The 21000-nt window shown below is 34.5% G+C and overlaps 2 protein-coding genes across 2 annotated transcripts; both read right to left on the reverse strand.

Moving 5' to 3' along the window:
* Positions 1-899: 899 nt before the first annotated feature.
* LOC121803571 (L-ascorbate oxidase homolog) lies at positions 900-6136 on the reverse strand. The gene is made up of 7 exons (XM_042203189.1): positions 5871-6136; positions 5668-5777; positions 3374-3644; positions 2054-2502; positions 1608-1973; positions 1456-1534; positions 900-1332 (listed from the first exon to the last, which is right to left on the reverse strand). Exons 1-7 carry the CDS (start codon positions 6081-6083, stop codon positions 1120-1122), a joined length of 1701 nt encoding a protein of 566 aa, XP_042059123.1. The 5' UTR covers positions 6084-6136; the 3' UTR covers positions 900-1119.
* Positions 6137-9560: 3424 nt separating this feature from the next.
* Positions 9561-12413, reverse strand: LOC121803572 (cytoplasmic tRNA 2-thiolation protein 1-like). The gene is made up of 10 exons (XM_042203191.1): positions 12238-12413; positions 12041-12155; positions 11814-11956; positions 11443-11562; positions 11194-11306; positions 10986-11078; positions 10843-10883; positions 10627-10693; positions 10424-10535; positions 9561-9884 (listed from the first exon to the last, which is right to left on the reverse strand). The coding sequence occupies exons 1-10, from the start codon at positions 12346-12348 to the stop codon at positions 9720-9722; spliced, it is 1080 nt and encodes a 359-aa protein (XP_042059125.1). The 5' UTR covers positions 12349-12413; the 3' UTR covers positions 9561-9719.
* Between the last annotated feature and the right edge of the window lie 8587 nt (positions 12414-21000).

The following is a 21000-nucleotide window of genomic DNA, read 5'->3' on the forward strand; positions in this document are numbered from 1 at the left end:
ACTTTTCATTTTAAACCGTAAAATTGGGATTGATTTTTTAATGTAATTAAATTAGAATTTTAAGTGTAATGAGATATCGGAGTTCTTCTAGCATATTAATTAAATATATTAATTCTAACTTAAACTATAAATAGTGTTAGTACTTTGTGACGAGCCTAAATGGAAGAGTGCAAGTAACATAGAAGGGACAGAGTAAATAAGTAGATTAGTATATCAACTTGTTTCGTTTATTGATCAATTCTATTTTTATTATTTTGGTTTATACCCCTGATAAAACTCTAATTTCATTTTACTTATAGATAGATTTCACAATCAATTAATACATTATAATTATATTTTATTATAAAAAAGTGTCTTCCCATTTATTAACTTTTTTGAATTCATATTTCTTAAAATTAGTGTCAGTAAAAAGCAATTTTTTATTAGTGAAAGCATGAGCAACTCACATGGCCGAGTAGGAAAATTACAATTTTTGGACAATGGATATTTAGTTAATACTTAATAGATTATACTTATAGGGATAAGTTAGGTGCAAAATTACGTTTTTTTCTAAAATTTTGGTTTGTCTTGTACCTTTTAAATTTGAATATTTGAATGACAAATTATGAAATTTCAAAAAAAAACAATTTTTGCGATTTTTTTTTTCAAGCTATGCAATGTTGATGTGGTGCACACATGTAAACATTAGTGGTAAAGAGTAATGCATACATGAATTAATATGATAATGTAGACAACTAAACAACACAGTTTTAAGCCTAATAAATTAATAAACACATTTCGTTTTATACCAAATTTAGTAAAATGAGATAGTAATTGATAATTTTCCCATCAACAAAATGATATCATAAAATAACCAGATAAATATAAAATACTACTCACATAGTAACAGTACAACTTCATTGAATACAAAAATAATTGTACTATATAACAACATATGAAACAGAGATACAACATCCATGTTCAAATACAAAGAATAAGGTAATCAAACCCTGATATATATAGATAACAACACTGCTCCTAAAACCTCATGGTGCTGAGCTAGCACCTCCAGAGCCCAACAATTCAAAACCTTCTATTTCTAACACATACACCAACTCATGGCATGCCATATATAGCAAATTAAAGAGGCCTCGTGCGCCTTCCGCTCGCCCTCCCACAGAGAAGCGCATTCCTCGGGATGGGGTATTCGTCTCTCAATGACGTGGATGGCGTGTATACCCTCAGATACAGCTGCTGGCCCAGGTACTGTCGGGCCCAGAACTCCGACCTCAAGTTCCACATTCCCACGTTGTCCAACGCCAGATATATCGCGGTCCATGACTTGGGATACACCTGTCCACACAATACTGATAAGGGCTTTTGTACAACGATTCACATAAAATACAAAAAATTCGACAATATTATATTTTTAAAATAACATGCTCCATTTTTTAGTTTGTAGTACTCGTTTCTCACCTGGACCGTGCAACGGGAGACTGCATCACGTAGATTGTACTCGTTTCGACTATCGGAACGCCATTGCCCTCCGTCCATTCTGATATCCGTACAAATCAACTCAGTAGGCAAACGGGAAAGACACAAATCACACACGCGCACACACAACTTACCCGACTACGAAGAAGGAATAGCCGCTAAGGTGATAGCTCTGCACGATATCCTCATCGTTTTCAAACACGATCTCGATGTAGGTTCTGTAGTCAGCACCTATCACTCCCGTGTCGAGGTACACTCCTCCATAACTAGGAGCATCCGACACACTCCCAACGCGAAAAACCCCATCTATCTTGAAGTAATCCGCGACTTTCAAAGGGGTGTCGGCCGGTTTAAACGACACACTGTTGATAGCATACCTCTGCTTATTGTCCACCTGACCGGCCGAGCTAGCCAGCCTTATGGTTCGTGTAGTGTTGATCATACCATAGTGGTAAGAGCCCTGTGGGTTCGGTCTTGGCCCGCTCGCTGTAAGATTAGTCCTGAAACACAAAATATTGGAACATGTAAGATTCAGAATGAAGATAGGAAATGAATGACAATTCTCTTGCTCGGTATGCACCTGATGGAACGAGCTTGGTTGAGGGACCAGTCGATCTCAACGGTTGGTCCCCCGGGAAGGGGGCCCGAGGGCGGGCTGTTGGAGTAGGAGTAACGGAGGAAGCCAGTGGTGAGTAGGACAGGGGTGGTGAACCGGCTCGACACAGCAATGTAGTAGCTCTGTGACGGCTGATCAGCCGTGACGAGCACAGACATGCACTGGCCGACGTGGATGTCGAGAGAGGAGTAGCTGATCTGCAGAGTGTGAGTTCCTTCCACCTCAACCACCTTCATCTTGTGGCCTTGGATCCGGAAGTTGAGAGAGTTCTGCAATCCCACGTTGCATATCCGAAAGCGGTATGTTTTGCCTTGTTCGACATTGAAAGATGTCGCGTTTTGGCCGCGGCCGTTGATGAGGATCGCGTCTGGAAAAGGCAACTTGTTGCCGCCGTCGAGGATTCCCCTCAAGACCTAAGCAAATCATGAAATTTAGTCAAATTCTGATTCGTTTCTTAATTTTAAAAAACAGTTGGAAAAACCACAAAACAAAAAGTTTGAAATTTGAATTAATGGGCCCAAAGACAAGAGCTGGACTAGAAAAGCATCCAGCTGTGGGTGGCTCAATGGTCAAAGGTTGCTGCATTCGTAATTAACCTTTTCAGAAAATGGGCCTACACAAAGCTACCGACACTCCAAAAAGCCCATATCCCGAGATGACATGGCACCCAGACTAGTAAAACTTTCTTTTAAGGGAAGAAAATGCAAACTAATATGGAGTATAAAATTGATAAATTATAAAAAAGTATTAAAATAGAAAAACTTTATCATAAATATGATATAATGTGGCTTGTTATAATTTCGGTTCAAACAAATGGAGTATCATTCATTTGTAGTGGTTTAGCAAAATTTAATTCATTTATACTCTTTATTTGAGTAAAATCGTCTTCTCTAAATAAATAGAAGCGTGGTAATCATTAAAAAGATTTAACAATTAAATAAAATCATTAATTTATCATCAAAATTATAGTTGCATGTGGCAAGAAAGTAAATGGTTTCAATCTAAAATCAAATCCAAATTCTTTTCTGTGATGTGACTGACAATAATAAATCAACAACCGCTATAATGGAAGTAGCTCAATTTCACATCAATCAAATGAGAATCTTGTGTAATAGTAGCAGTATTTTTGGGGCCAAATTTTGAAAAAACAAGTATGTTTAGCTAAAATGTGGGGTCATTATTGAAAGAATTTAAAAGTTAAGTTACGCAAAAATGAATTATAGTGTGCATTATTTGACAAAAAAATTAACATATGAGTGTTAGAGAATAGGAGGGGAGACTTACAGTGTGATTCGTTGCATACCAATCTCCAATCAAGACGGTGAAGTCATCGGCAGGATTATCAAAAGGGACCGGGATTCCCGGTCTACTTAAGATTTTAATCCCGCCGAATCCACCAGCAGCCTTGTGGAATCCCAGTGATGGGAAATATGAAAAGCTCCCTATTTGATCCTTCATTTGTAGAATGTATGTGAAGTTCTTTCCCGGAGGGATCGGACATGTTGTTCCCAACACTCCGTCTTCGTAAGAGTTCCTCCTATTCTGAATCCCATTCCTATCATTCAAAGTTTACAGTCTTGAGCTCAAACACAGATACTAGTAGTATTAAATTAAATACACTAATGATTTACTAAATAAATATCATAAGACTTGGATCAATAATTGGAGATTATTTGGTGCAGAACTGGAAATACAAGAAATAATGGGTTTAAAATCTATTTCTGACAAACACAAGGACTAGGATAGTAATTACTATAAAATTGAGTGAATAGAGAGACAGCTGCATGTGTTCGGCTTTATGCCACTGTCAGAAACAGAGGCAAATCCAATTCATTAGATTATTGATGAATCAGAATCCTTGTCCTTTTTATCTCAATCTAGGTCCCTCAATTTTTCGCATTTAAAAAAAAAAAAATTCGCATTTTTTAAATAGAACCCACGTTTATTTTATTACCTCCTTAATCCAACCACACATAAAGAATAAAATAAAAAATTAAATTTATTAACTTTTGTCGTAAACTTAATTTACAAACTAAATTTACCCAATTATAGTATGAACATAAAAAATAATACGTTCGTAGAAAAAAATGGAGAATATTTTATACTGTTTGATAAAATTAGACAATTTATGGTAATTCAGAATTGATAATGGCTGGAAATAACAAGCTTTAGTATATAAATAAAAATTGGTAATGGATGTAAATAACATAAGCTTTAGAAAATGTACAGCCCATGTGACTTTTTATCTTGTTTTCTGAAAAAAAATGCAAGTGGCCACCTTTTCAAACTACAACATTTCTGTTAATAAAATCTAAAAGTATTAGACTATTAGTACATTCAAAATCAAAGCCATTCCAAGAATAATAAAGTTCAGTTTTCATCCTTCCTCTTAATCCAAATATAATAAAACTAGAAAAAAAGCCTGAGAATTGTGGCACTAAATAGAGTATAAGTTCGCATTTATTGCAAATTGCATTATAGTAGGTGAAGACTTTTTTTTCCAGTTTTACTGAAACGAAAATGAAATAAAATATGTTTTCCTATCCCTCGATTCTTGTATATTTTGATTTCACACCTATCTTGTTAGAATTCAGGACCCTATTTATCGTAAATGAAAATCAACCATGTGCTTTTTTCCACTCCAATAAAAATTCTTAAATGAATTGCAAATTTTTAAAATAATATTTTGGCATAATGCTCTTATTTTTTACAGTACATTATTATAATTTATGATTTAAATAATATATTCTTGTGCTATTTCGGATACAGATTACTTAAATTATAATAAGTTAAATTTTAATCAAACACCCTTCCTAAAAAGTCAAATTTATTAATAAGCTTTGGATTCTAAAATTACTAAATATAATGTCTATAAACGACGAAATAATACCCTAAACTTAAGGCGTAAGTAAATCACTAATTGGTGGCTAATCAAGGGCTATATTCTCAATATCAAGGGATAATAACCATACACATATACGGCTACACTTTCTAATTCATACTACTAAAAACGTGCCTCGTATTTATATGTCCTATTTACTTGTACTACCTTTTAATGCGTAAATAAGCCTACACTCCATTAAAACTAATACTACTATATTAATATCCACAAAAATAGGATTACATTTGGTACACAAATTAGAGAACTAAGGGAGTATTTAAGTATTTAATTTAAATATTTTATTAATTATTTAAAATTATCACTATTATTCCATAGAATAATTACTTATTTATTTAAAGACCTATTCATATTTTCATATTTGGTAAGGAGACCGATCTCACAATCCATTGTATACTTGAATGGTAGGGTATATAAAAGTCGAATTCATATTTCAATAATATTTCAATAATAGTAGTACTAACTTTTTACTAAGCCAAAATATGTCTTTAAATCGTAAACCAAAGTAGATAGGATGACTATTTTGATATCATAGTAGTAGTGATTTATTTTATCACAAACCCAATAAATTCAGTAAATAAAAGCAATTTAACTCCACTTCATTAATGTATAAACCCATTTAAATGCGGAAGAATCTAAGAAAAAAAATTACTAAGAAACGATGTGCGTGAGTAGTTACCAGTGAATGAGGAAGGGCTCATCCAAGCTGTTGAAGACATTGACAATGATGTTGTCGTTGGTAACAGAGTTGATATTCGGCCCAGGAAATTGCCCATTTATCAAAATACCCTATCACCAAACAAAACAAAACAAAAAAATCACCAAATTAAAACGAAATTCACCCACATTGCGTCGCGAATTGTAGAGAGAGAGAGGGAGAACCTGCTGGGGGAGGCCGAGCGGCCAGATGGTGCCGTAGGTGACATTCCAATTGAAGAATCGGTAGGGATCCTCTGCGGCGGCGAGGGCCAGAAACGCCAAAACTACCGCTAATCTTAGCGGCATGTTTGGGAGAGCGGAAATGGGTGGGATAGAAGAGAGAGGGGAGAATGGATTGGGGATTTTGGATTGGGATTTGGAGGTGTATTTAAGCATTACAAGTGAGATACAGAGTGTGGGGAGTGTGGCTGACGAGAAAGAGGCTCGTATCCAGCTGTGATAAATTCAATAAATAAATTAAATAATATACTTCGTCTTTCTATAAGGGCATCCGTAGTGGTGCGGATGTCCCGGCGGAATTTTCACTGCTCTGCCACGTTATAAGAACTTCTCACTGCACAGTGACGGAATTCCCCTGCGAAATTCCCGAAGGAATTCTCACGTTAAAAAAATTCACAAATTCACAAATTAACCAATTTTCGGAATTAAAATTTCGATGCGAATACGGAGAAAACGAACACACTTTATTTTTAAAAAAACGTACTTCATTAAAAAATATACATAATTAAATGTAAAAAATGAAGTTCAACGAGACGTATTTATAGAAAATAAAAAAAATAAATGCAAAAATCGGAATTCCGTGACAGTCCACGCAATTGCGGACGTCAGGACGGAATTCCGCGGAAGGCACGGACCTGCGACGTCCTCATGCGAATTCCGTATCCGCGCGTGTGTGGCCTAATGACGGACGTCCGCCACAGAATTCCGCCAAATCCGTGGGAATTCCGCGTCGAAGTCCGCCATTGCGAATGCCCTAATTAAGTTAAGTCGACCGAAAAATAAGACTATTTTTTTTTGTGGCCGGAAGTATTTTTTATTCACTTAATTACAACAGTTCCTTTGATTATATTCATCGAAGTGAGTAGTGATTAAAAAGAGAGTAAATAATTAGAAAAGTTATGAGATTTGATTAAATTTTTGTCCTCAATCATATTATTAAAAAAAAATTGGTGAAATGGCATCTGATATGGTAACCTAGAAATTATACGTGGATGTCGATGTTGATTAGCTAATAAACAATGTCGCTTATTTGCAAAGGAAACGATATAGTTTGGAGGAGTATATCAATAATATGTTAGACGGATGAATTTATTTTTGTCGTGGAATTTTTTGATTGATATTTAAAGTTATAAAGGTGGCCAGAATTTAACCTAATTTTCTATCTATTTAGACAATATGCCTTGAAATAAAGAAATTTTTTGGAAGGTGTGATACTACTTGCTAATTTTATTACTGCGACTCTATTCAAATAAACGCGTAGATTGACAACTCATACATCGATAATAATAATTAGATGGAAAAAATCGATATGAGGATATTTATTTAATGATAAATCTCGTAATAATTAATGATGGACTATGATTAGAATGTATTTAATGGTCAAAGAGTTAGATTCTGAGATTTTTTTATTTCCCGAATTATAAAACCAGTATGTTTGATTAATGGTTCATCTAAGGGTAAATTAAAAAAAATACTTACGAGAGTTGATTTATAGAGATTATGTTTTACTTGCAAATCAAAGTACGTATATGATTTAGGCATTAGTACTAAAATTTAAAATATGAGTACTAATTATATCATATTTATTTATCATTATCAAGACACGGTAATTTTAAAAGGGTAGAATTAAAACAAAGGTGTCGGTGGTGTCCTATGCACACCCCACATGACTTGTTATCCTCATGATAAAATACTAATGTGTTAATTATTTAAATTAAATGCGATTCATAATAAACTTTATGTCTTACCTTTATATATTTCCATCCAATATTTTATTTGCATAGATTTTTACTACTATAATTTTCATAGTGCGGTATTCAAACATCGATTTTATAGTTACTATCCAAAAAACAATTATTTATTCGGTGATAAATGATAATGCAGTGAAGATTATTTGTTTTTCATCTCAAAAATCAAAACTATACTATTTAAAAAACAATCGGTCAATCATGAAAATACAGGTCAAAACGACCCTTTCCAAATCTATCTCACTTGTAATATTCGCATTAGTTTTACTCAATTTTTCAACTCAATTTACCAATTTGGTTTCGATCTTAACATTTTAATACAAGTTGTAAAAATGGCACTCCATAAGATTGATAAAATTGATAAAATTAATAGTTGATAGTTTCGAATATAAATGAAATGATAAAATCATTAAAGACCGGATATATAGATACAAGTATTATTTAACTATGGATTTGCGTTCCCATAGGCTATAGATACAAGTTGCAACTATATAGTATTATAAAACATACTAGAATTATGTTATTCACAAGAGTAAAGGCAAAAATTGATTCTGAACATATACTCATTTTATCATTTTGGTCATAAACATTATCTTTTGAATTTTTTGGTCCTGGACATTTCAAATCGGATCACAATTGGTCCTCCGTTAACAATTCCGTTAATATTTAACGGTCAACGATTTTAATCACAATTTTGACCAACTTAAACAATTTTTAATTATTTAATCATCAAAAATATTTTTTTAATAAAATCATAAATAATTTGATTATTTAAAAATTGTTTAAGTTGTAATAAATAATTTATGATTTTTTGATGATAAACACAATTTTGACCAACTTAAACAAATTTTAAGTATTTAATCATCAAAATTATTATTTTTAAATAAAATCATAATTAACTTAATTATTTAAAAATTGTTTAAGTTGTAATAAATAATTTATGATTTTTTATGATAAACACAATTTTGACCAACTTAAATAATTTTTAATTATTTAATCATCAAAAATATTTTTTTAAATAAATTCTTAAATAATTTTGTTATTTAAAAATTGTTTAAGTTGGAATAAATAATTTAATTATTTCTAATAAATAATTTATGATTTTATTTAAAAAAATAATTTTGATGATTAAATAATTAAAAATTGTTTAAGTTGGTCAAAAGTGTGATTAAAATCGTTGACCGTTAAATATTAACGGAATTGTTGACGGAGGACCAATTGTGATCCGATTTGAAATGTCCAGGACCAAAAAATTCAAAAGATAAAGTTTAGGACCAAAATGATAAAATGGACATATGTTCAGGACCAATTTTGGCCTTTGCTCTATTCACAATTCAATATGACATTTGAGTTGTTATTATAATCTTCTTCTTTGCTGACCTAACAGTAGACTGCTGTCTGAATAAAGGAAAATAAAGCCAGAGATTTTTATAATTGCAAATTAAATTATTAGAAGGTAAATTTTGAAAAGAACAATGAGAATCTAAATTGCATTTTAGGAGATATTACATTTTTAACCAATACAGAACAATTTGAATTTTTCGATTCCGAAAAGTTTTTAAATTTAGAGGATTTTAGTAATTTAATCTAATGCAATTTTGTATTTATCCTAAAAAAAAACCAATTTCGCAATTTTGTTAGAGTCTTTAGTTATAGTAATATGTAATTTTAATATATATCTATAACCAAAAAAATTTAAAGCAACATTTGTAACAATCTTTAAAACGGCACAAATTCAGGCGAAAGTAATGGTGAAGCAATTGCCATAAATAAAACGTTGAACGGCAGGCCTTGAAATTGGCTTAAAACGTTGCAATTGTCATTCTTTTAATACTATTAATAAACAAAGTAGATAGAAGAAGAAAAAGATGATATACATGTTTTCTTAAAGCTAAACCAAAATTTCATTAGTCCAAAGAATCCTAAATAGTGTTTTTAAAAAGTACAGAAAATACAAAAATATCCAAATAAATATGATATGCTTCTGCTTCCCATTATAAACAGTACATAAGGAATTTCAAACATACCAAACTGCACCACTGAATCAGAAGTCAAGTGATCCACATTGCTTGCTCTGCAAACTCTGTGTTCCATTAGTTTCTCTCGAATCCTTGTTGCGCTCGGCATCCAGGCCTCGCGTCCGACCAATACCTTGCTTAGGCAAACCTCGATTAAGTCCATCAAGTAGAACGCAAGCTTTACACCATTTCTGCATTTATAAGACGTGTAAGAAACTTTAAACCCTCTCAATCTTCTGTCGGGTGACATGTTACGGGTTGCAAGATGATGTGCTTAACTGCAGTTATTAGCGCCTCAAGTAGTGACTATCAAAAAGCAAATGTAGAATACGCCAAAGAAAGGGAAATGTTGAGGGTTATACGCATCGTACTTTTTAATTTAAAGTATAACATGCCTAGTATTAAAGTAAATTCAATGCAGGATAGTCGAGTAAAATGATCAAATACAACCACAACTAGATAAATAATATACTTCCTTCCGGCTCATTCAAAGCGACACGCTTTCTTTTTTCAGAATGTCTCACTCAAAACGACACATTTCTAAAAATGAAATCATGACTCCCTACTTTAATCTCTATCCACTTAACATAGCAAACAAAATTGTAGGAGTAAAAAAATTTGTGCAAAAATGGAAATACTTCACTTTGATTGGGACGAAGGGAGTAGAATTTGTTTGAGATATGTGCTCTTCTAAAGATTAAAGCGAAGGCAAAGCAAGTTACACTCTTACCTGGCTGGAGATGTAACCACACCTTTCACAGTTTCCCTGCTCTGGCATTTTTGTATGGGTTGCTATCCTAAAATCTTCACCAGATTTTATGATGTCGAGTATAGCTCTTGGCCTAAAATGACAACCACGGAATGCAATGTTACACCAGAATAAAAAAAATACTGTGCCAAAGGCAACACCAATATCAGAACAGATTGTAGGACCTGATCCTCTCCAAATCTTTAATGAATTCCCGAGCAAAGCCACGATAGGCATTGGGAGAGTATATGCCTGCAATTCAAATTATAATGTAATGATGATCAAAGCATGTATAAGGGAAGACAAGTAGGCTTAAAGGAAAGTCACTAGATACTAAGAGAGTGTCAATGACCGAACAAGAAACCAGTAAATATGCGAGGAAATGTGCATTGAATACTTACACTCGGTTGAGAAGTAATCCAACCGTTTGAAGTATGCATACGTAAAAGTATGTTAAGGGGACACTACTGCTAATAAAACGGCTGCTACAAGCATACAATCAACAATGAAAAGAAAGCATAAACTTCTAATTCAAAAAGGATATATCACAATTTCCTTCTCATAGGTGTACTTAAAAGGCTTGCATCTTGGAATAGGCCCATCTTCACCCGTAATAATAGAAGTACATCTACTCAGCCTGCCATTTTAACAAGGAGTTTCCACTGATCAAGCTGACAAAAAAGATGAAGGAGCACAAAAGAACCAGCTTATCAAAGCTTTCGTCTTACTTTCAAGATCTTAACATATATTACCTTGCAATGTCGCCTCTCAATATGTTTAGTAGAACTGTCTCAGCAATGTCATCTGCATTATGCCCTGTAACTATCTTGTCTACTTTTAAAAGAGAAGCACCCCGGTCGAGAGCCTTAAACAGAAGCAGCATCACCATTGTTAGATTTGGATAACCAAGTACCCTATTTGAGGGTTTTAATCGTAGAAGTTGCTTAATCGAAACTAAATTTATGTTCTTTTCAGTCTCCTTATCTCATCATTCTTGTTACCTGGCGACGAAAAACACCACAAAAGGTACAATTGTTCTTGAGACCTATCAGCTTCACAATCTCATCCATCGTCCACCCATATAAGTCTTTATACGAGACAACTTTAAGAGGAATTCCATACTGAAAGCATATAAAACGCATCAATCAATTAGACATTACAAAATTATTGAAAATGCGAGAGGAAAACCAGTTCATCTAGCTGGACTCTCCTTAACCTTATAAGCCTATAGCTTTAATTCGAACAAACACATTGCAAAGCTAAACCCTAAACCCTAAATCCTTAAATCGGCATAGAAAACGAAAACAAAACTTCAACACCAGAAATGAAAGAGAATAATCCTGCAAGTAAAGCAATTGGTGATACAAAGCACCTGAATTTCATTTCTTTTAACAGTTTCAAGTGAATCATCTCTGTATCCAGTAATTCCTTCATCAACCGAAAGCAAGAAAAGATCGAGCCCGTAATCGTGTCTACGATTCAATTCGGACATCACATATGCAAGCACAGTTGAATCTGCCCAAACACAATCCAATTAGTACCAACCGAGTGCAATCTAAATTAGGGCAAAAATAGAAGAGGAGAGCAAATTTTCTGCACCTTTTCCTCCAGAAGCTCCAATAGCGACGCGTTCGCCGCGCTTGAAGATGTGATTATCCACAATCACTCTGTGAATTTCGTCTTCTAGAACTGCGTAGAAACAGTCTTTGCATATCTATTGCAAAGTGGAAGAAGGGCATGCTTATTCAGTAATGGTTTGAGAATTAAATTGAGGATTATAGCAAAAAAAAGTTTACTTGTTCGAGGGTTTTAGGGCGCTTGAGGGCGGCTCGCTTGGTGTTGCAGATGGTGCAAAGCCTACCGCCTCTAGGCTTCGCCGCCGTCTCGGCCGCTGCTTCCGACGCCATATCAGCACAAGTGATGCGGCGGCTTTTTAAACCTTCAAAATTATTTATGCATCAATTAATTAATAATCTTAGGACCTATTTGGTGATCATTAATTGACCCTAATTCGGGTCAAATCAGTGCAATAAAGCCGGTTCAGTGTTCCACAGAATAAACTGCACGGCTCTCGAAAAACCCCCGGGCCCACACCGTGCTTCTTGACTTTTGCATGAAATGATTCACGTTTGCCTCTTGATATTTGAAATCTGTTCCGCCACAGCGATGAACAAATGGCGGACCCTGACTTTTTTGGTTTCCCCTCATCACCGCCTTCCGTGTTCATTTGGAGTTGTGCATTTTCTCTTTTGTTGCCAGGTGAAAGAAATAAAATAAAAGATGGATAGGTGTTCAAGATTTTCCTTCAACAAAGTGAGCATTACATCAAGACTATTTATAGGCTACTCATAATAGATAAGTATTAAATAAAGCACAAGACCTAACACATTCTAAAACCTTTCGAGATTCTACATTGATGTGTTAGACGAAGAGTCTTGTAGCAATTTACTTGTTTGAGAGTTACAAATTAAATCTGATGCACACTTCATCTTTCCATATTGCTGCAGTGTAATGTTATTTTCCAACTTGGCATTGCATTCATTTCTTCCGATGACTTCTTCAATTTTGATATTTGAAGGAGAGGTTTCAATACCCCCTCAATTCGAGCGCGGACTTAGGACAAACAGTGACTTTGTTGCGAAGTTTAGAGAAGAATTGGTAAGAAAGTGGCTTGGTGATGACATCTGCAATTTGGTCGGCAGAGGGAACATGACGAAGATCCACTAATTTGTCTTGAACCTTGTCGTGAACAAAATGTATGTCTAATTCAATATGCTTGGAGCGGGCGTGAAGAACTGGGTTGCTGGCCAACCCGATGGTACTGATATTATCCACCCATACAATCGTAGTGCGACATGACGATATTTTCAATTCGGAGAGGAGATGAGTGACCCAAGTGACTTCACAAACAGCCTGAGCAAGACTTCAGTATTCAGCCTCAGTGCTGCTTCGAGAGACAACGGGTTGCTTTTTGGAACACCAAGAGATTAAGTTCTTACCCAGAAAAACACAATAGCTGGTGACAGATTGTCGATCATCAATATCTGAAGCCCAATCAGAGTCGGAGAAGGCGATAAGATTGGTGTGAGATGCTTGGATATGAATGTCGTAATCGACCGAGCTGGCAAGGTATCGAAGAATACGTTTCACTGTCTTCCAATGAGAGTCAAGAGGGCATGCCATGAATTGGCTAACCCTATTGATAATTGAAGATTTGCCAGCATTGGAGTAGGCAATCCTTTGGCATCTTACATTTGTACTCGTTCAAGGATGTTTTTAATATAGGAACCTTGACTTAGATGGAGTCCCTGGGCAGTTTGAGTGACTTCAACACCTAGGAAAGGTTTCACTTCACCCAAATCCTTGAGAGAAAATTGCTTGCTGAGGCTTGAAATAACATGCTCAATGGCAGAAGATGAACTACCAGTTATTAACATATCATCCACATAGACGAGAAGATGAATTGTTTTAGAACCTCGAATCCGAAAGAACAGTGATCGGTCTGCCCGAGATTGCAGAAATCCAAGTGATAATAAAGCAGCTTGGACAGCGAGGAACCATGATCTGGAGGCTTGCTTCAAGCCGTAGAGAGCTTTGTTGAGTTTGCACACAAGGTGTGGGCCACCTTGTTCAAAGCCAAGGGGGTTGGCGTATGTAGATTTCTTCCTCAAGATCTCCATGCAAGAATGCATTGTTGACGTCTAAGTGCTTGATTCACCAGCTAGAAGATATTGCAAGAGATAGGATGATGTGAATGGTTGTGGGCTTGACCACAGGGCCGAATGTATCAGTGAAGTCAAAACCAGGCTCTTGGGAGAAGCCTTGAGCAACCAAGCGAGCTTTATGTCGAGCAATATCACCATTAACATGTTTCTTCAACCTGAAAATCCAAGAACAACCAATAAGATTCTTCCCAAGAGGAAGAATCGTTAGAATCCAAGTTTTATTTCGAATAAGAGCCAGATTAGAAGAGCATCTTGGGCAGATTTAGGGAGAGAGGAGAAAGGACATGTGATAAGAAGAACTTTAGGCTTAAAAATACCAGCCTTAGCTCTAGTGATCATAGGATGAGAGACAGCTCAGCTGTAGAGCTAGGAATAAGAGAGGAGGAAGGGGTTGTGTCAGAGGTAGGAGGAGTTGGAGAGGTTGCTGCTACAGTAACAGAAGACTGTGAAGATGGAGATTCATGATAGGTGGATTAGTGGGAGAAAGATTGATGGGAGGGGTGGGATTTGTAGAAGGTGGTGAATGAGGTATTATTATGTGAAAGAGATGAATGCTTGAAGGATTATTTGACAAAGGAGGAGCTTGTGAGGATTGAGAATTGAGGTGAGGAAAGGACGATTCATCAAATATGATATCTCTTGAGATGATGACTTTTCCATTGGGAATGAGAGCCTTGTATAGTTGTATCCTTTATGAGCATTACTATATCCCAAAAAAGTAGAAGAGGATGATATGTATTCAAGCTTGTGGGCATTGTAAGGACGAGTGAATGGATAACATAGACAACCAAAGATTTTAAGCTCATGATAGTTAGGCTTTGAGTTGTACATCTTTTCAAAGGGGGAGGCAAGAAGGAGTGTTGGTGTGGGTAATCTGTTGATGATGTGGACTGCAGAAGTAAAGGCATCATCCCAAAATTGAGTAGACAATCCTGCTTGAGCAAGTAATGTTAAACCATCTCAACAACATGTCGATGCTTGCTTTCAATGAGGCCATTTTGTTGGGGAGTATGAGGGCAAGATAATCTGTGGATTATACCATGTTCCTAAAAAAAAGAAGTAAGCCATCTATACTCTCCACCCCAATCACTTTGCACAATCTTAATTCTATGATTAAGTTGGTTTTCTGAAGTGTTTGAAAATGTTTAGAACTTCATTTTTGGCTTTCAATAGATAAATCCATGTGAAGCGAGTAAATTGATCTACAAAGGTGATATAGTAGGAGAACCCATTTCTGGATTTGATGGGAGAGGGGCCCCATAAGTCAGTATGTATGAGATGGAGATGGGCTGAATATTGAGAGTTAGAAGCAGTGTAAGGGAGCCTATGACTCTTAGCAATACAACAAGGATGACAACGGATACTGGATATTATTGAATTGAAACTGATATTGCAGCCATTTAAAGCCTTAACTACTAAATCATAAGCACAGTGGCCGAGAGGTTTGTGCCAAAGATCTAAAGTAGAAGAGACATGAGCTGTGGAAGTAAAGGATAGAGCTGAAGAGAAGGCAACGGGTGCATTGCTTGAGTCAGAAGAGAGGTGAGCAGAATCTGGCTTGGGAAGAGAGAAGCGATATAATCCATTGTCAAGGGTGCCTCTGAGAAGAACCTTCCTGGACGTTCGATCCTTAACATAACAAAAGAGAAGGTGAAACTCAAAGAAGACATTACTGTCATTAGTAAACTTGGAGACACTTAGAAGGTTCTTGGAAATTTGAGGAACATGATTCAAGAGTAAATATCTTGAAGACAAGAGAGGTGACTGAAATGAAGAGCTACCAACATGAGCAATGTTGATAGCATCTCCATTGCCAAGATGTAGAGATTTACCTCCTTGATACTTAGCGGAAACCTTTAGAGATGAGAGGTCATTGGAGACATGATGTGTAGTACCAGAGTAGGATACTAGAAGTTGGAAGCTGAGTCGAAGCTAATTTTTGAAAGAAAATAGGAATAGGCAGGTGCTTGGTGAAGTTGCTGGTGGGGAGAAGGTGGACGGAAGCCGGGAGGAGCTACAGGAGGAGCACGAGCGTGGACAAGATTTGCGGTAGGAGGAGCAGATGGGTGCAGATGAGAATGGGATGGGCGTGGAGCAGGAGTAGAAGGAGAGAAGTTCTGCTCAAACCTATGCCAACAACGATCGGCTGAATGGCCAGGTTTTTGACATAGTTGGCATATGATTTTGTTGTTGGAGAATAGGCCACGGCCACCGCGACCACCACCACGGCCACCACCACGAGGTGGATAAGATGGAACATTTCTAGAGCCATCTCTACTAAGAGGACAAGAACCAACATGAGCAAAGTTAGCCTAGGTTATGATCACCTTCTCTTCGCTTCACTCCCTCCCTTTCCCTTTCCATTCTCCATTTCCTTTTTTACATGGATACAAATACTAATTCCAGCTCCTCCACCACCTCTCCCGTTTTAGCCCTATATGATCATCTTTCCATCAAACTCTCCGATGAAAACCATCCTCTTTCCTTCAATTATGATATTTGAAGGAAAGGTTTCAATACCATGAAAATGGAAAGCTGAAACAAAACAAGTTTCACAACCTCTTCTGTTTCAAAGCAGACTCTCATCCAAGAGAACAAATAGCAACATTCACCTTTCGGGATAAACGTTCCCAGTTTATCAGGTCACTGAACTCCAGCTTGGGGCATCCGTGGCCTCACCGGTGTCTTTGAAGGACTCACCCTACCCAACAGTTTCTCAAAGTTGTTTAGACTGAAGTTAAAGAATTGAGGCTGAATGAGTGAGTGGGGCAACGAGGTACCTGATACGCTTACACTGGGATCCCAGCATTTCACCCCAGCAGTCAAGAGCAAGGATTGTACTCTCGGCCTGAAAGTTTCAGATTTCGTTTCCCGGCTTTATTTGGGGTACAGGCGTAGGTCGAGGAATTTTGGAAGATTGATGAGGACATTATCGTCTGACAACACGCATCCTCTTATTTCTTATCTCCAAATGTGAAACACCAAACATACAGTAATGATGCAGGGTTGTAACCGAACGATGATTCTTGCATTTCCATTTAGCCGTAACCGAACGAGCCCTTAGTTTATTAGGAAAAAAAATGAAATCTTTAACTAACGAAAATGTTAACAAATCAAGTGACCAAAACTTTAATCAATGACCTACATATTTCCACAAGGAGCCCTAGTAAGTGTATAAAAAATGCTTTTATATATGTACAAAATATCATTGAATTTTCGATATCTTATGAACGTGCAAAAGTAAATATCATTATAATAAATCGTATCATTATTAATATTATTTAAAAATTTAGGATTTGAATTATATAAAGTATAATTCCTACCAAATCTAACTTTTTTTCCATCCTAAAACAGTCGGAAACTTTTTTTATAATAAAATATATATAAATACACTATGAATAATATCATATCAATACATATGTAGTGTTCGTAACATACTGTTTTACACTAGTAACATATTCTTTTCTTTTTTTATGAGTAAATAAATCACTCTTTTTTTATTCTCTTCAGCCTCTTGAGTTAGTTTGTTGTCATCACTCTTCTTTTTATCCTTCTTTTTCTTCTTCATTTCTCCATCTTTCCCTATTTCTTCCTCACCCGACTGCAATCATCAAGAAAAATGGAGTAATACATTAAAATATTAATTTCTCGTTTTTATATTTGTAATATTCCCTCTCTTTGAGAAGGATGAGTTTTTATTTCTAAAAAGTACTAGCATGAATTTAAATTACCTTGATTTAGATAAATTTAATAATTTTATATGATTTGATTAATAGTTGTATATTCTGTGAATGAAATATAAGCTTATGCATTCCCTATTATATCAAAAGATTCAACACCAATTTTTTCATATGTCCGCGATTAAAACTTCATTTGATTTTTTTTAAAAGTTTGGACAAATGTACTCACACTCCACTAAATAATGATATTTATATTTTATGATAAAATAAGGCTTATTTTTTCATATAACAACTCATGAATAGAACACAAAGAAAGAAACTCAAATAAAAAAAAAGTAGGAAAATGGAGGGAAACTCGCAGAGGAGCTGTTTGATCGCTGAAGTTGTGCAGCTTGTTCTGCAGTTCGAACATCCACTTCCAATTCAGTCGAATTCGGAAGTATCCAATCAATAATTTCTCCTGCCGAATCAAAAAATTGTTCTGCCATTGATATTTTCTGCTAATGATCGAGATTATACAGATTGATTGCACTTTTGAAAGTTGAAAATGTTTGATTTTGAAGAGTAGGGAAATGATGGGGCTTATTTATAGGAAGAAATTCGATAACAAGAGGTGACTTGACGTATTAAGATTAATATTTTTAAATATAATTGGAATTTTCGACCTACAATTGTCCCATCCCTTACGGCGATGCACGCTTAATTAGTTTTCCAAAAATTAATCCAACATCATTTTATCATTACATTAATTTAAAATATAATTCTACATCCGTCCCACAATATGAGTCATGTTTATGTTTGTTTATGAAACATAAAAAATACGATTAAATAAATTAAAAACAAACAAACACATGTATTGATTTTGACACGGTTCAACATCTGCATGATACATAACAGTTAAAAAATAGATCTTATGTTTAAAAAAAATTATACATAATAAAATAATAAAAGTAAGATTAGGATAGTGCAAAGAGGAAGCGTGGTTGAATTTATTTATAAAAAGTATAAAACACAAATAAATACTCACTCCGTCAACTAAAAATAGTTTCATTTGTGAACGGTACGAGTTCTAATAAGAAATTAGTAAAATAAGAGAGACGAAGAGAAAAAAATAGGTAAACTAGGAGAAATGAGTATAAAAAGTGGGTAAAGTAAAAAAGATAGAGAGAAAAATTGAGTAAAGTATGAGATGATAGAATAAGTGGAAAATGTGTAAGAGATAATCTTTTAATTTTAGGAAATGGACTATTTTTTTGTGGACATTCCAAAATAGTAAAATGAGACTATTTTTCGTGGACCATCGAGTACAAAATTAGTAAATTTTTTCTTAAAACTTTCCATTTTAGGAAATGTGACTATTTTATCTATTAATCTTTGACCAATAAACATGTATTGACATTTTTAATTTTAAATATAAATAAAACTTTAAAATAGATTCATGTCAACCTACCATCTTAATTAATAAAATTTTAAATTATTTTATTAATAGTATGAAATAAACATTTTTATAAATAGTCCAAAATCTCTCATTTTCTATTTTAGATCACCTATCACCTATTTCTTAGGTCGGCAATTCCTTAATTTCTTTCCTTCTTTTATGCTTTAGGTAGAGTTCATGATTCTCAAATCGTTTTATATCGTCATCATGTATTATCATGTTTTTCCGTTATTTTATTGTTATCATATTTTGTCAACATTAATAAGAATGGTTCGTAACTAGTTTGAGCTTGACAAACTATAGCGGTAACAAGTTGACCAAATAGCAATCTAATTTATAGTACGATTTGTCAACCAAAGTTTTTAAGTATTTAACACTTCATCCGTTTCATTCAAAATGACCAATATTTTTTTTGTCCCAATTAAAATTACCATTTTCTACTTTTTGGAATAAATCATCTGTCTTGTTTTTTTGTATTTAAATATTCAACTAACTTTTAATAGTACTCTCTTTTACTTTGGTCGACAAATCCATCTAAAACGTGTCACTTAAGAATGTTGTCATTTTGATTTTTGAATGAGATATTTCATATTTAAGTGTCATCTCTTTATTACTCCATATTAATTAATTTAGGGTTTAGGGTTTCACCCTAATCCCATCTTGAGCTATGAAGAGAGTACTAGTACTAAACCCTAAACCCATCTTGAGCTATGAAGAGAGTACTAGTACTATTCAGTTAGTAATATTTCGAACGTAAGTATCACCTCTTTATAATAGTACTATCAATTAATTAGCCATAAAAGCATATAAATGATAATTGAAAAAAGTAAAATAAAAGAAATCCACATGTCAACAGTGGATTAACAACCAGAAAAAGAAGGTGGGAAGCGTCCGCTAACAAGCTGACACAAGGTGTTGCATGAAACTCGACGACGTCGTCGGTAATGATTAAAATTTGCCATAAACTTTTCAGTTGAAACCCAAAATTTGATTATAAATCGTGATCAATTGCTAATTTATTTATTTATAGTTAACTATAATTAATTTAAAATTTTTGGATTTTAGAAATTTAATGATCTATAAATTGTTATGTATAATTTCGTTTTTTATTTTTTTAATATTAAATAGATATAATCAACTACCAAAGTTAGAGTTTTGAATCGGATGTCAATATAGTATATTAAACATATCAACACAATGTCTTGAGTATGTCAACACTACTTAATATTTACGTTCTACACATATTATGTAAACATATTATGATACTTATGTACTTATGTTGATATTTAATTGTTTGTCAAAAAATTCCAAAATTCATACTCCCTCCGTCCCACAAAGTTTGTCCCATTTTACCATTTCCGTCCATCCCACAAAGTTTGTCCCACTTGAAATCTACCTAAAAATAGACATTAAATACACCCCTCAATCTCCTCAATGTGAGACCCTTATTCTATTACACACCTCCATATAGTATAAAATCAAACAATTTCTTAAAACTTGTGTCGGGTCCAAACTTGGACGAACTTTGTGGGACAGAAGGAATAACTTTTTTTTTAAAATTTTGACATAGAAACAGATGCAATTTGATCTCGTTAGAACCCTGATAAAAAACCTTTAATTTGATAATGTTATGTGAAAAAATAATTTAAATTGAGATAGTTATATAAATTTAAAATTTTGTGATATTTTTTAAAAGTCAGTTATAACTAATTTGTT

The sequence above is a fragment of the Salvia splendens genome, chromosome 5 (assembly GCF_004379255.2).
Source record: "Salvia splendens isolate huo1 chromosome 5, SspV2, whole genome shotgun sequence".
Lineage (NCBI taxonomy): Eukaryota > Viridiplantae > Streptophyta > Magnoliopsida > Lamiales > Lamiaceae > Salvia > Salvia splendens.

Excerpts from the sequence above, each read along its gene's own strand:
- LOC121803571 (XM_042203189.1), bottom strand. The coding sequence starts at position 6,083 with ATGCTTAAATACACCTCCAAATCCCAATCCAAAATCCCCAATCCATTC. Across the intron at positions 5,778-5,870 it reads CGCTCGGCCTCCCCCAGCAG|GGTATTTTGATAAATGGGCA; the intron begins GTTCTCCCTCTC and ends GTTTGGTGATAG. Across the intron at positions 3,645-5,667 it reads GAGCCCTTCCTCATTCACTG|GAATGGGATTCAGAATAGGA; the intron begins GTAACTACTCAC and ends TTTGAATGATAG.
- LOC121803572 (XM_042203191.1), bottom strand. The coding sequence starts at position 12,348 with ATGGCGTCGGAAGCAGCGGCCGAGACGGCGGCGAAGCCTAGAGGCGGT. Across the intron at positions 11,563-11,813 it reads TTAAAAGAAATGAAATTCAG|TATGGAATTCCTCTTAAAGT; the intron begins GTGCTTTGTATC and ends ATATGCTTTCAG. Across the intron at positions 9,885-10,423 it reads GTGGTTACATCTCCAGCCAG|AAATGGTGTAAAGCTTGCGT; the intron begins GTAAGAGTGTAA and ends TTATAAATGCAG.